This window comes from Lolium rigidum, chromosome 6 (genome assembly GCF_022539505.1).
Source record: "Lolium rigidum isolate FL_2022 chromosome 6, APGP_CSIRO_Lrig_0.1, whole genome shotgun sequence".
NCBI classification, from domain to species: Eukaryota; Viridiplantae; Streptophyta; class Magnoliopsida; order Poales; family Poaceae; genus Lolium; species Lolium rigidum.
In genome coordinates, this window is record NC_061513.1 from 68232074 (window position 1) to 68246185 (window position 14112).

General features: G+C 46.2%; 1 protein-coding gene across 1 annotated transcript; it reads right to left on the reverse strand.

The window, feature by feature from the left end:
* Positions 1-519: 519 nt before the first annotated feature.
* Positions 520-2850, reverse strand: LOC124662744 (subtilisin-like protease SBT3). The gene has a single exon (XM_047200546.1). It carries the CDS (start codon positions 2848-2850, stop codon positions 520-522), a length of 2331 nt encoding a protein of 776 aa, XP_047056502.1.
* Positions 2851-14112: the final 11262 nt, after the last annotated feature.

The window sequence follows — 14112 nt, forward strand, 5'->3', positions numbered from 1 at the left end:
ACCCTGCTAGAAAACGTCAGTTTTATAACACTTTGGTTTTTAAGATACTTTGCTACCAAACTAAGCTTAGAATTTTGTTGTAATAGCGGCTTTTATTGTAGATCGATCTACAGATTTTTTTTGTTGGTTTAACCACTTTATTGTAACATTCTTTTTTACAGATGTTGGGACGTTTTGTTGTGATATTATATTTTTATTGTACGCAGGGTGACTTTTTTTTGTTGTAATATTGTATGGAATAGGCCCGTGGCCACCACGCTATAGAAGTGTTCGCTTTGTTGTAATACCCAACACGGTGGCATATTTGTTGTAAATATCGAGAATGATAGAGCCAAAGTTACATAGCTTTTCGGTTTAAGTAGAGAACTTAGAAATTCAGGTTGACATTGCAAGAACCGAGGAGTTGAAGTTTAAAAATTTGTTGCATCTGATTCTGGACGTTGGATGTCCATCGGACGCTGGGAGAACCGATTTTGGGCAAAATATCAGTCCACCAACCACCATTACAAGTTTACAACATCAAAGCACTACATAGGGAGTCCTCACACGGTACCTGCCGGTGGCGTCGGTCCAAACCACGGCTCCGTACACGGGTTCGCCTCCGACGTTAGGCGCGGTGAGCTTGATGTCCACCTGGAACGTGGCCTTCTGCCCCGCGCCGCCGAACTCCATCGTCCAAGGCGTCACGGCCACGACGACGTTGCTTGGCGAAACCCAGGACGCGCGGTACGTCGATGGGCCAGCCGTGACGCTGGTCACCGTCCTGGTGAAGCGCATCTCCCCGGAGGTGGCGTTGGGGGCGAAGGTCGCGACGAAGGATGGGTAGTTCACGTCGTTCGACGCGATGGAGGAGCAGTTGTACGCCGTCGACGATCTCGTGATGGCCGCGATCTGGGCGCTGGTGTAGTTCGCGGCGCAGAGCAGCGCCACGAAGTCATTCGGCCCGGCGTCGTACACTAGCCCCGGGTCCATGGCCGAGTTGGGGCTCACGTGCCCGGAGCCCATGGCCAACGGACTCGCCGCCGTGATGGTGCCGTTGCCTCTGTAGAGGCTTCCGGCGTCGGTGATGGGGCGGAACGTGTTGTCCTTGGTGATCGCGGTGGTCATCATCGCAGACTTGATCATGGCCGGGCTCCAGCCGGTGTGCACAGAGCGCAGCAGAGCCGCCACGCCAGCGGCGTGCGGGCACGACATGGACGTCCCGGACGCGACGAGGAAGTCGCTGCCTAGCTCGGTATGGCCTATCAGCCCCTGCGAAGACAGTGGCGCCCACGACGCGAGTATGCTGTCCCCCGGTGCCAGTATGTCTGGCTTGAGCACGCCAGGATAGCTCGGCGACGGTCCGCGTGAGGAGTACGCCGTGACCACCGGTGCCGGCCGTGTACCAAGGATCGTCTGCTGGAACTTCATGGTCGCCGTCGCGGTCGTCGTAGAGTTTATGTAGCTCAGCAGCGCCGGCGCATCCTTCGGGCTGATAAAAATGGCCGGCATGGGCATGGTGGTGCCCTCACCGAAGTCGTCGTCTGTGATGAAGATAGCCGCGGCGACACCGGCCTCGTTCGCGGCGATCACCTGACCGAAGACACGCCCATTGTCGCGGCACACGACTATGCTCCTCGTCAAATTCGCCAGCGACGACAAGTTGCACGCTGAGATGGCGTCGTCGTACACCAACGGCATGTCCACCACCCATGCGTTTGCGGGGTACGTCGTGACACCGGCTATGCTACCCTGCGTGCCTTGCGTCGCGTTGCCATAAGAGACGGTGCCGGAGTACATTTTGCGATCCACGGTGCCAGCGGCGACGGTGAGCAGCCATGGGATGCCGTTGTGCAGGCGGCCGGGCCGCGGGCCCTCGTTCCCTGCCGAGGCCGACACAACGATGCCGCGCTCCATGGCGGCGAACGCGGCGATGGCCACTGGGTCCTCGTACAGCGGCACGCCGTCGAAGCCCATGGAGATGGAGATGACGTCGACTCCGTCTGCGATGGCCGCGTCCATGCCGGCCAGCACGTCGGACGCGTACCGGAAATCCTCAAAGATGACCTTGTACATGGCCACGTGAGCGCGAGGGGCCACCCCGCGCGCCGTGCCGCGCCCGTAGCCGAAGAAAGACGCGCCTGCCACTGGACTCCCGCCCGCGGTCGACGACGTGTGCGTGCCGTGGCCCTCTTCGTCGCGCGTCGAGTTCATGCTGAGGACTACGCCGGGGTTTGCAGCAATAATACCCTTGTTGAAGTAGCGCGCCCCGATGAGCTTCCGGTTGCACAGGGAGGCGGGGAACTCCACGCCCGGCACGCAGGCGCCGCGCCATCGGGACGGCACGGGGTCCATGCCGGCGTCGTCGAAGCTCGCGCTCTCGGGCCACACGCCGGTGTCGATCATGCCGATGATGACGCCCTCGCCGAAATTGGCCGCCGGCAACAGCCCACCGAGCGGGCTGAGGCCGAGGAACTCCGTAGAGTGCGTGGTGTCGTGGCGCCGGACGTGGGTGTGGTGATCAGGGTAGGCGGAGACGAAGCCGGGCGCGCGGCTGAGCGCGCGGAGCTCGGCGGACGAGAGGGTGGCCGCGAAGCCGTGGAGCGCCTCATCGTAGGTGTAGACGAGCTGCGGCGGTTCGCCACGTGCGCCGTCTGTTGAATCGGCTGCCGCTGCTACAGACGACAGCACGGTGGAGTACCATTCATGGTGGTCGGAGTGCGCCGTCGGCATGGCGGACTTGTCCATGTGGACAATGTACGACGTCCGCCCAGCGGCGGCTGCCGGAGCAAGCAGGAGAGAGCAGAGGAGCCATGAGCTACTCACTAGCAGCAGTACTGATGGACGGCGAGCGTACAGTGAAGTTGCCATGTTTGCGATGGAATTGTTCTGAGCATGGCCGTGCATTATATAAGTCGCGGTGTACGACGACGTTGCGATCATCGGGATCGACGTGCGAAGGACATGGGCTGTCCTTACATTGTTCTGTGCCAGGGTTTGCATCGACGGCATCGTTTTTCTCTTATCGTGAAACCATGGAGAGCAAGGCTAGTCGTTGTGTCCCAGGAGGAACTGAGGAAATCTACACTACTTAAAAAGTACGAATGTGTTCCCTATTCTGCCACCTACCACTACGACTAACCTTTGGTCGTTCTCGTCGCACTGTGTTCCGCCCCGCCTAGCTGGGCCGCGTCAACATGGGCCACCCTATGTCGCTCTCCTTCCCTTCCATCTGGACGCCGCCCCCCACGAGAACATGGACACCGCCCGCTCCCATCTGCACGCCGCCCGCCTCCTCCAGCGAGGAAAGGGAAGGGCGTCGCCGGTCCTTCGCTCCCCAGGCTCCTCCACCGCCACCTCCCGCTGGCCCGCCGCCACTCCCCTTTCCATCTGTGGCCGCCCCCGGCTGACGCCTTCCTCTCTCGCAGGCTCGCCTCTTCCTCCTCCGCCGCCACCGCTGCCGCCGCCGGCCGTTAGAAGAGCTCTAGGAGGACTATGGGGTACCTTCTCGGCGTGGCGGCCGCTATGGTCGGCGCCTCCTACGCCGCCGTCCCGCTGTACCGCCGGTTCTGCCAGGCTACGGTATACGGCAGCACCGTTCAACGCCGCGAGGTCTGCCCCCTCCCCACGCCTACTACCCCTCACTCGATTTACTTATGCAAGTAGGTTCTTTGTCGGTGTCCTCGAACGCTGTGCTTGATTTGGTCGATACTGGCAGCACATCTCCCACAATTGGGTAGGGTTTAGATTGAAATAATCCTTTTCAGGGTGTCGTCAAACTACAGCCAGAGTCGGGAGAGTGTTCCATGAATGCTGTCCAAGATGTCATCGAACTATTGGTTCATTTCCAGACAAAGATTTACATGGAGAATGGCTGGCAGTTTCCATTGGTTAGCTTCCTACAGTGCTATAACCGATGTTTCCTGGGAGGTCAATGAATCAGGTGATCAGGAGCAAGTTGCTACAGCTAGAGGTGAATGACTGAAGGACGAGAAGACATGCTTTCATGAGATGATCTTAGTCTCCATCTGCTCCCCATATGGTGTACCTTTTATTTTCTTTGCGCATGCTGCTAAGATCATTACCAGAAGTGCACACACGTGATCTGACACTTCTCTTCGTTTTGTTGCATATGCTGATATAAACATAGCGGAAGTGTAATCTGTGAGGAACTCGCTAAGATCCGGAACGATCTGAGTCTGCGAGATATGAAGGACAAGCAGTTCTCGGCAGTGTGCTTCCTGCTCGCCATGAGCTACATCTTACCGTAAGCACCTTACCATGTTTTGCTTTCACCTATATTTAATTGTGTATCGTGCAAGTCAAAGGGCTCATTTAACTTTGTCATATTAATCCCATGGCAGTACTGGTCCATGTGTACAAATTAGCCCTCAAGATTTCAGTATTGGACACAGACTAACATGATAATAGCTTTGACTTTGTAAATATTCAGTGAGATAGTCCATATGTCTTACTAACCACAATGTAATTCGGCGAGATGCGCAAGGTCTCTGACAAGCTTCGTAGTTCGTCCAATCATACTGATCTTCTAAATTCCAACTATGTTTTATAAATTCCGAAGAGTACGTAGTGCATATATTCATCTGAAGCAAGCACGTTCATTAATACCAGTGGTTGCGTCTGCACATGTTGGCGGATTCTGAATTTGAAACAAGGCTGGCCCTTTTATGCACAAGAATAAGTGGTTCTACCAATGGTTGCATTCTATCAACCATGCAGGGGTGCCACTTCCTCATTTTCTGAAATTAGGAGCATGCTCAGTGATGGGTCATGTCGAAGTATATAGTACTGTATGACCAGTTTTAGAACAAAAACAAGTAAACAATTGTGCTGGTTGTGCTCCGGCTCGTCGTTGGGCAGCTTGGTGACAGCCCCAACTTTAGATGTGTGAGGTCAGGCACATGACCCCGATATAGACACCTCCTCCTCGATCTTGTAGGTGTAGCAACAATTGTCGTTAAATTAGTGATGGGCTTTGGCATGTTCAAAACCGGTAAAACATGTAACTAAGAGACTATAAACGGAATTTCGTAAAAAGCCTCTGTAATTTTTTTGCTATCTAAGCATGGGGCTAATCGGATGCTCCTGGAAATCTCCCCTTTTCTTTTGCCAAATGTTACGGATCATGCACTATGTTTTGCCTCTTTTGTTTTTGATGAATTGTTGGTAGAAAAATGTAAAACCCGAAAATACAACTATGCTTCCAAATTTGGCTTTATACTTCCTATCACGCCTCCATGTAAATGGTACATAAATACTCTTGAACTAAATAGCACTTTCTATGCAGGTATGGTTATTTTTATAGACCTTTATTTTTTCTATGATTGGTAATGAATAATTAATGAAATTATAATGGGAGAAATAATGAAATTAGAATGCCCAGATAAAGTCACATGCAGATCAAGTTTATAACTAGATGCTCCTATGTCATAGGCAAACAAGTACATGCATTTTATTTATCTCTTGATTACCAGAAGTAGCTTACCTTTTAAAAGGCATCATGATGCAGGCCAAGTTTACAAATTGACAAGGGATTCTCAAACAGCCGTGAAAATTTCATGGAGCATGCATGGAGCCAATAATAAATTAGAACAACTTGGGGATAATATGAATTTCTACCCTCCTTTTAGGTAATAGAACATGGCATTTGATTTGGTTTTATTTCTGTATTTGTAGATACTGCTACATTTTCCTCCTATTTTAGTCGGTACATTTCCTGATGATCGAGACCACTCATTTAGACAAACTTCTGGTTCCTTTGTTCGGTCGTGATAGCTCTGACATGCTCCTGTGATTTTGATTCCTGAATACTTGATGCGTTTCTTCGCCCACTTATCTAGCAGAACAAAGTTGCAAAGGTCCTCACTACTACCATGCCGAAATATATGCTTGTATGAGCATGCCGAAATATATGCTTGTATGAGCATGCACAGTCATAATACTTTAGTTAGAACACTTCACCAAGTGACCCTGAATTGCATCTGAGATACCCCACACACCACTTTTGAAAACAACCCAATCAATTACTGCTGTGAACTGGGCAATTTTTTGCAAAGGAAATACTATTCTGCTGATGTATTTGCCACTAGAAAACCGGTGATATTTATACCTAATATGACAATTTATTGTGAAGAGCCTTAGATGTATTTGTCCCAAAACACCAAGTTTGTGATTGTGTAGTGTCAAACTAGCCATTACAACTGCAATAAGGGTGATTGCTGCATACCAAAGTCAGTCTATGATTATGATTTAGCCAATGTTATTCTCTGTGCATGTGCTACATAGGTTTTTATCTCATCATAATTGCATGTTCTATTGCTAAAGACATGCGTTACCATGGAAATAATTTACTTTCCCCTAATTTGGTCTGTCATTTAAATTATGTGTAGTTAGTAGTTTCACATTTCTTTCCATCTCAAGTTAGCCGATGATGTTGACGTTGCCAATATCTTGCTATTCAAGTTAATTGATGTTGTGAAGTTGCCAATAATTGGTTAGCTTTATTACAACTTGTCCCGTCATTTTAGTCATACAAAGTTTTTGCCACATATTGACTTTTTGATATTTATATCTTCATTACTTAAATTGCCTCACAAATGGGCTTCACTATCATGTTTTTTAGTGATGCGGAAACCATTCTTTGCTACTGGAAGCTTAATTCTATTTCAAACACTAACATATAGGGGAAGTACATAGCAAAATTTTGGGAACTTTTCTTTCTGAAACATGGCGGTATTGCTTACATGCTGTATATTGTTAGGAGCTGCTGAAATAGGTACAGTTTGGTTTATTCAATTTTTCCTTATCCTAAGGATATAGTTAGAATGTACCCATGTTGTTTGATTAGTCTATGTGTTAACTGTCTTTACCAATATTTTCTACAGATCATATACTTGAGAAACCTTGAATCTTTACATGCAGGAGATAAGGTTCTTTGTGAAGGTTCTGGAGATTCAGTTTTGGGCATTGATGATTCCTTGTGTTCTCCCTCTACTCCATGACGATTTTAAAGAGAAATAATGTTTGTTTGTCGTGATAAAATAAGATCTTAAACTTGACAAGACTTGAGTTTGTCTTCTATGCATGATGTTATCTGCAACATGATATTTTAGCAAGCAGTAAGCACACTGCAGGGAACACTTTATGTGGTAACTGTAAGCATGGGTGATGAAAGGATGAAAAATAATTGGCATGCCAAATGGATTGATGGAGCAGTTCTTAGTAGACCTCTAGGAAGAATAGGTGATGCTCCGGTTCAGTGTTGGTGGATGATTTGATCAATCCCATAGACAATCAGTGGAAGAGGGAGTTGGTACAGCGTGGCCGGGGTAGAAATCTGGACTGTTTTCAATGTTCAACTTAACGAGAACTAGCGAGAAGACATTTTTTTGCATGTTGGTTCAGTTGGATCCTTGGAGGGCTTGGCAGATATTTGGAAAGCTCTATGGAAGCTTCAAGTGATGCCCAAAATTCTCAAATTTTGGTGGCTGAGTAGTGAACAATATATTGCCTTGCTTTGGTGAATTGAAAAGGAGACACACACATGACCTTTTAGTTTTTTTCCTTTGTGTGTTCATGAAGAAGAAGATTTGTACCATGCTTTAATACGTTGTGAGCATGCCAAACTCTTCTGGTATGCAGCAAGAAATTATTTTGGTCTGAATTTTCCTAACCTGCACCCCATCGGCGTGGGACGTTCTGGATAGCAGCCATTGCAATTTCAGTTCCGTGGGACGTTCTGGATAGCAGCCATTGCAATTTCAGTTCCGTGGTGCATCTGGAGAAACTAGAAAAGTTATCATCATGGACATGTAGAAGAGAAGTACCGGCCAAGAAGAGCGAATGAACTGATAAAATCTGAGTTTCGTAGCAAAGAGAAAGCTAATACAAATACAATTGTGGAGAAGTGGAGGAAACCGGATGACAATTGTTTTAAAATTAACACTATGGTGTTTGTTGATGAGGAACGGCATGTTTTTGGATGGGCAGTCTGGGCCTGCTTGCTGCAGGAAGTATGAAGGTACGGAGGCCTCCGACGACTCAATCCTTGTCTGTAGAGATGGATTAATGCAAGCAAGGGAAAAATATTGAGATTGTAAGAAAAATGACATTGTAAAGAAGAAAACTCTGGCATGTAACATTTTACTGCTTGACGCATTTTGCAATTCGTTCAGTGTGGACTTATATCTAGATTTATTTACATACTTATATAGAGTTTGGAGGTTATTATGAGTTGATTATATCTAGATTTCTTTACATACCTATATATGTAGATATCTTTACATACTTATATAGAGTTAGGAGGTTATTATGAGTTGATTATATCTAGATTTCTTTAGATACTTGTACCAATTGGGGAAAACCGTGACAGTTGAATATCACATTTCAGTTAAGGGGAAAGCAGTACCTTGTCAGTGAATGTCTCTTTTCTGACAATAAAAAAAGGTTCAAAAAAATGTCTCTTTTCTGAAGGTAAGGATGCCGAGGCCGAATTGCACGGCCAGAACTGGAGTTCCCTGACAGCTACCACCAAGATGTGGATAGAGAGGTGGAGCGACCACGAACAGCCAAATCCATGGTCTTGGACGGAGGACGGCCATGACGACGATGGTGCGGTGCCGGTTTCGATGATGAGCCTACTAGGTGTGGTCTCCGAAGGCCCTTGAACGTGGAACTACGACGGTCCTCGCACCGGTGATGGAGAGGCAGGGGAGGGACCGGTCTCCGCTTGGTCTTCTCGAGAGAGTGGTGGAGCTCGATAAAGTGGGTGAGCTCAAGAGAGTGAGGAGGCGGTTAGCTTTACATCCTTTATGAATATCAAAGTGTTGTTTGGACTAATAAGAAAAGAAGTATTCTACCTATGTTTGTAGCACCCACGTTTTGTAACACAATAATACATCTGAAATGAGAGGTTGTTCAGTTGACAGTTATGATGGCCCAGAACACATGTGTAAGACTTACCGCGAAAGAGTAACAAGAAGACCTAGAACTTGAAATCATGCAAATGCACAACAATGTTATCTTGTTATTACAATCGGTATTATCATGTTGTAGTACAATATGATATACATTTGTTTTGAATTTCATAGTGGTTTGTGAATTATATATAAATATACATTAAGAAATGAAATTTGACACAACGCACGGGCATTTGTACTAGTCCAGAAAAATAAGACCTGTGAGGCTGTGACCTTAGCAGACAAGTTACGGTTATTTCGACGAAGAATATACCTGAGTTATTTTGCTCTTTTTCTAGATTTTGAATTCGCTTGCTGTCGGTGACCAGCAAAATGCCAAAATTGCCTCGCTCATTGGTTTAAGAGAAGTATTGGGTTTTTTTTTTTTGCGGGTAAGAGAAGTATATTCTAGATAGTATAGTACAAGTAACGAGAGTTGTGCAAACTGAGTCTCTGCACGGATTGATGCACACAACGAAATACAATGTTCCATCTAAGAGCATGTCTAACAGACCTCTTAAAACCCGCCCACTCCGTAAAATTCTGGCGGGATACGGGGCAGGCGCAGTTTGGACCGTCTAGCAGGCCTCGTATTCGGGCCGGCCCGTTTCGGCGGAATACGGGCCCCAGGAAATCCGCACCTCCGCCCCCGACTTATACCGAGCGAATGTGCGAGTGAGGGGTTAACCCCTCACTCGCAACCCTACCTCCGCCGTGCGCCGCCGCCTCCCCGGCTAGCTCGGCAAGAAATCCCGCGCACCCTAGCTCCGCATTTCAACCGCCGGTCGCCATGTACGGACGCCGAAGCAGTACCGCGTCGCCGGCGAGCGGATCGAAGCGATCCCGCTCGCCGGACACCGTCGAGGAGGCGTGGCGGCTCCAATGCAAGCGGTCCGCCGCCGGGAGCCGCCTTACGGCGTGCAGGTACGCCGGTGCCCTGTACGTCCCGCCGAAGCTCCATGAGTTCGCCGCGGGCGGGCGCTGGTACAAGGAAGATCCGCCGCTCAAGCCGATGAGCGGCCCCGACTTCGAGAAGTTGCGCGCCGAGTGGGAGCGGGACCGCCGGGCGAAGGCGGCATGGGACGCGCGCATCGGGAGCACCAGCGGCGGAGGAGCTCCGCTCGCCGGCAAGGACGAAGAGGAGGAGGAGGAGGAGGAGGGGGAGGACCCCCTCTTCTTGCAGGCGATAGCCGCGTCCCTCAAGGACGACGCTGAGAAGAAGAAGGCGGAGGAAGAAGAGAAGGCGGCGGCCATCGCCGCCGTGAAGGAGGCGCAGGCGCGGGAGGCGGAGGCGGGAGGCGGAGGCGGACGCATACATCATCGACCTCTCCGACTAGAAGTCAATGGATCGCGCAATTCCGTATGTATGTATGTATGATCCGTATGTATGATCAACTATCTATGAACTATGAACAAATTTCCCGGGGTTTTAAAATTTTCAAATATACGGGATGAAATACGGGGTCTGCTAGACGGAATGATCTAGCTACGAGCATTTTTGACGAAATACTCGCGTTTTACAGGGCAGAAAAGTAGGAAACCTGTTAGACATGCTCTAAGGAACAACAAAATATCCGAATTAGCTGCTGGCAGTAATACATAGTACTCCTTCCGTCCCAAAATAACCGACTTAATTTTGTTTAGATACAAATATGTAGATTCACCTGTGTCTAGCAAAAAATCAGCACTTATTTTGGGACACAGAAAGTCGGAAAACACAAGTGTAGCTCGAGCTACAGGTGTACCTCATTTTTTGAAAATATTGAAAAAAATATTTTAAAGTTTCAAAAAATTCTGAAATTAAATGTACATGTAGAATACCGTGATCTACAAACATGGAAAATTTCGACTGGAAATACCTTATGTTCGGAGCTGTGCAAAAAATGACAAATTCTGATATCAATATTAGTGAACATAGATTTCAAAATCTCAAAATCTGTCCGATTTTGTTATTTCTGTGCAGTCCAGAATATGAGTTATCTCGAGTTCAAATTTTACACATTGGTACATGCCATTATTGTCTACATCTTGATTTTTTGTTAGATCTTTTTGATACCTTAAAATCCCATTTTCAAATTTTGCAAAAAAAGGAGCTACATGTAGCTCGGGCTACAAAAATTCACTCTAGAGAGTACATTTATCCATTTGTCTGCAGTATCTAACCAAGGAAGAGATGGAATCCATTACTTTATACGCAACACCTTTCATATCGATACATGTCGATGAAGTTACTATTGTGTTGGATGTAGATGGGCTGCAGCCTAGTAAAGTAGCTTATACAACGACAATATGTGAAATCTTAATGAGGAAGTTTGGTGCCAGCTTATGAGTTTTGCGAGACAACATTTAGTCACACATTGCTAGTTGGGTTTGAGTTGAGGCAACTTATACGATTGTTTTTCAGCTCCACTAAGTGAGTGGGAATGGAAGGAGTTTCCTCCTCCTCCGCCGCCAACGTTGCTCGCGTCGCCACGCCAAGTCACGCATCGCACACACAGAGTGTCGTGTTTCCTGAATCGAGGTCAAGTTAGAAACCTATTTTGTGGAAGATTAATTTTTTTCTTGGTGCACTAATTGAGTTGAGTACGTGTTGGCGTGTGTATGCATCTCCACTCCCTTCCATCTCTCTTGGGCCAACAAGTTTCTTTTGATGTGTTGCTCTCTAATATTCCTTGTCCCGAAGGCTGCATGCACGGCCGCCCGGTAGAGCAGGTCTCCAAAACCCCATCCATCCAGATCTAGCATTGGGAGACGGGCTATAATGTTGTTGGGAAGAGTCTCGACGCGACTGCTCGCCGCAGTTCGAGTTCTTCCTGGCTAGTTTGTATGCTTCCTCAATAGATCCAACGACTTGGACAACACCATGAGCAACATCAACAACAACCATATTTTTTAGAGAAAATTGTACAAACCAGCAACTCTTGAGATCACCGTGCACATACCAGTGATTTAAATTTTTCTTTGCACAAACCACTGTCTCTAAGGGTAATTTGGTTGCAAGAAGTTCTAATTAACAGATCATGTAATTAAACAACATGTAGAAAAAAATAAAAATAATTACATCAATATGTCTTGATTGTGTAATAAAACAGGAGCAATATAGCTTCATACATGATGGCGACATATTACAAATAGGGACTACTTTGAACAAAATTGCATCCACTTAGTACCTAGTGCAACTCAAATCTATGTGTCCGATGGCACATACACTAGAAGAAAAATGGGTATTAGAGGCACCGCTCGGAGGCGGTTCTACCGCAAAACAGAATGGACCGGCTTCAAACGCTGCCCCATGGGGATTTTTTTTAAAATAGGCACCCCTTAAAAAATAACCATCTCCAGTAAAATATTTTTGGAGGTGCTGGAAATTAAAACTGTCTCCAATAATTTTAGGGGCGGTTCGAAAAATAGCTCGTCGGCAACAAAAGATTTTTTGGAGGCGGTTGAAAATAAACCCCCTCGGGTTGATCGACAACGACGACGACTCCTATACCAACACATACATTCCATGGAGCGAGGAAGGCGGCGGCAGCGACTAGGACAACAACAACTCCTACACCGGCACGTACACTCCATGGGGCAAGGAGGGTGGCGTGCAGAACCTGGATGCGCTGGTTTATTCCCCGGAGCAGCGTGATAATATTGAGGTGGTCTTCGGCCATCGCTGCCGCTCAGAGGTGGTTTGGTTTTTACACCGACTCCAATGTCTTCGCGACCTCCGCAAATTGCCGGGTGTCTCGGATTATTTCACCCAACTCGTAAGAATGCATTTTTGGAAGCAAGTAAAAATCCCAACCACGGGTGTATTTTCACAGGCAGCATGTAAATCATCTGTAGAAAATCGTTTTGTCGTAGGGAGGTGGAATGGATAACCGCTGCCGGCCCATGGTGGGGAACCGCCTCCGATGGCCAGTTTTGTACTAGTGACACAAAGTCATTTAGATTTTAGTTTCTAAGTTTGTGTTTTTGGTACGGTGATTTTTTGTGTGTGTCAACCATTCTGCTTTGTCTCGACGGAGCAATGCTCTCATTTTGGCACGGAAACTGATCCGGCTTGCTGCAGGCTTTTGATTGTTTTTTTGTATGCGAGGTTCACACGTCAAAGCCATAACTATGTCACATATAAGGTGGTCTCTCATCGTCCAATATAAACACATCATTATAGCTCCTTTTAGATAGTTAGCTAGCTCTAGATTCACTGGTTTGTGCAACAAAAAGAATTAAGTCACTGGTTTGTGCAACAACAACCTCAAGAGTTTATGGTTTGTGCAATTTTCTCTATTTTTTTAAAAAAGTCAAAGCAAGTAAAGTTTGATCAAACTTTTAGAAGAATCTACAACAAACATGATATTTTGTATATACCATAGAAAAATATATTTTATTACCTATCTAATGATACTGATTTTCTATTTTGCATGTTAATGATTTTTGGTAAAAACTTAGTCAAAATTTACATAGTTTAACTTTCTAAAAATAATATAAGACATAATCTTTTGCATGGAGGTGGTATATGTTTTCATTCATTATGTCATTTATTATGTTATTATAGACTCATTTTTTTTGGGTGTGTGATGTTATGATAACATAGCTAGTTATCACCTCATTCTTTTATTTATTTATCGTCATCTCATGTCACCAAAATATTTTGATATGTTACTAACTATATTACTCTCGCTATGAGTAGTCTGATATCACAGTCTACTAGGAACGCAAAGGAACCTTGTGCGACGTGGCTTCATAGATTTGTCAAAGCATTTTAGGGCGACGGGCTTCACATATTTACAGTTCTGTTACACAAGGATCTGTCAAGCCTTTTACGGCGACTCGTGGCTTCACAGATTTGCAGAGAATTCTCGTAGTCAAAGATTGCTATTTAGATATACAAAGATATGTATATGTATATATATATATATATATATATATATATATATATATATATATATATATAATATATATATATATATATATATATATTTGATAGTCAGTACCACATATATTTATAGTAATAAATATTACATGGTAATGAGGCATAAGCTGAGTTCAACCATTACAAAATAAAGTCCGACACAATCTTGTACATGAAAATACGAACCAAAGTTCTCTCATAAGATATACTCTCTCCGTCCGACAAGGTATTAACTCGTCAATGCCTACG

Bases quoted from the DNA above. Each gene is read 5' to 3' on its own strand.
- LOC124662744 (XM_047200546.1), bottom strand. From the start codon at position 2,850: ATGGCAACTTCACTGTACGCTCGCCGTCCATCAGTACTGCTGCTAGTG.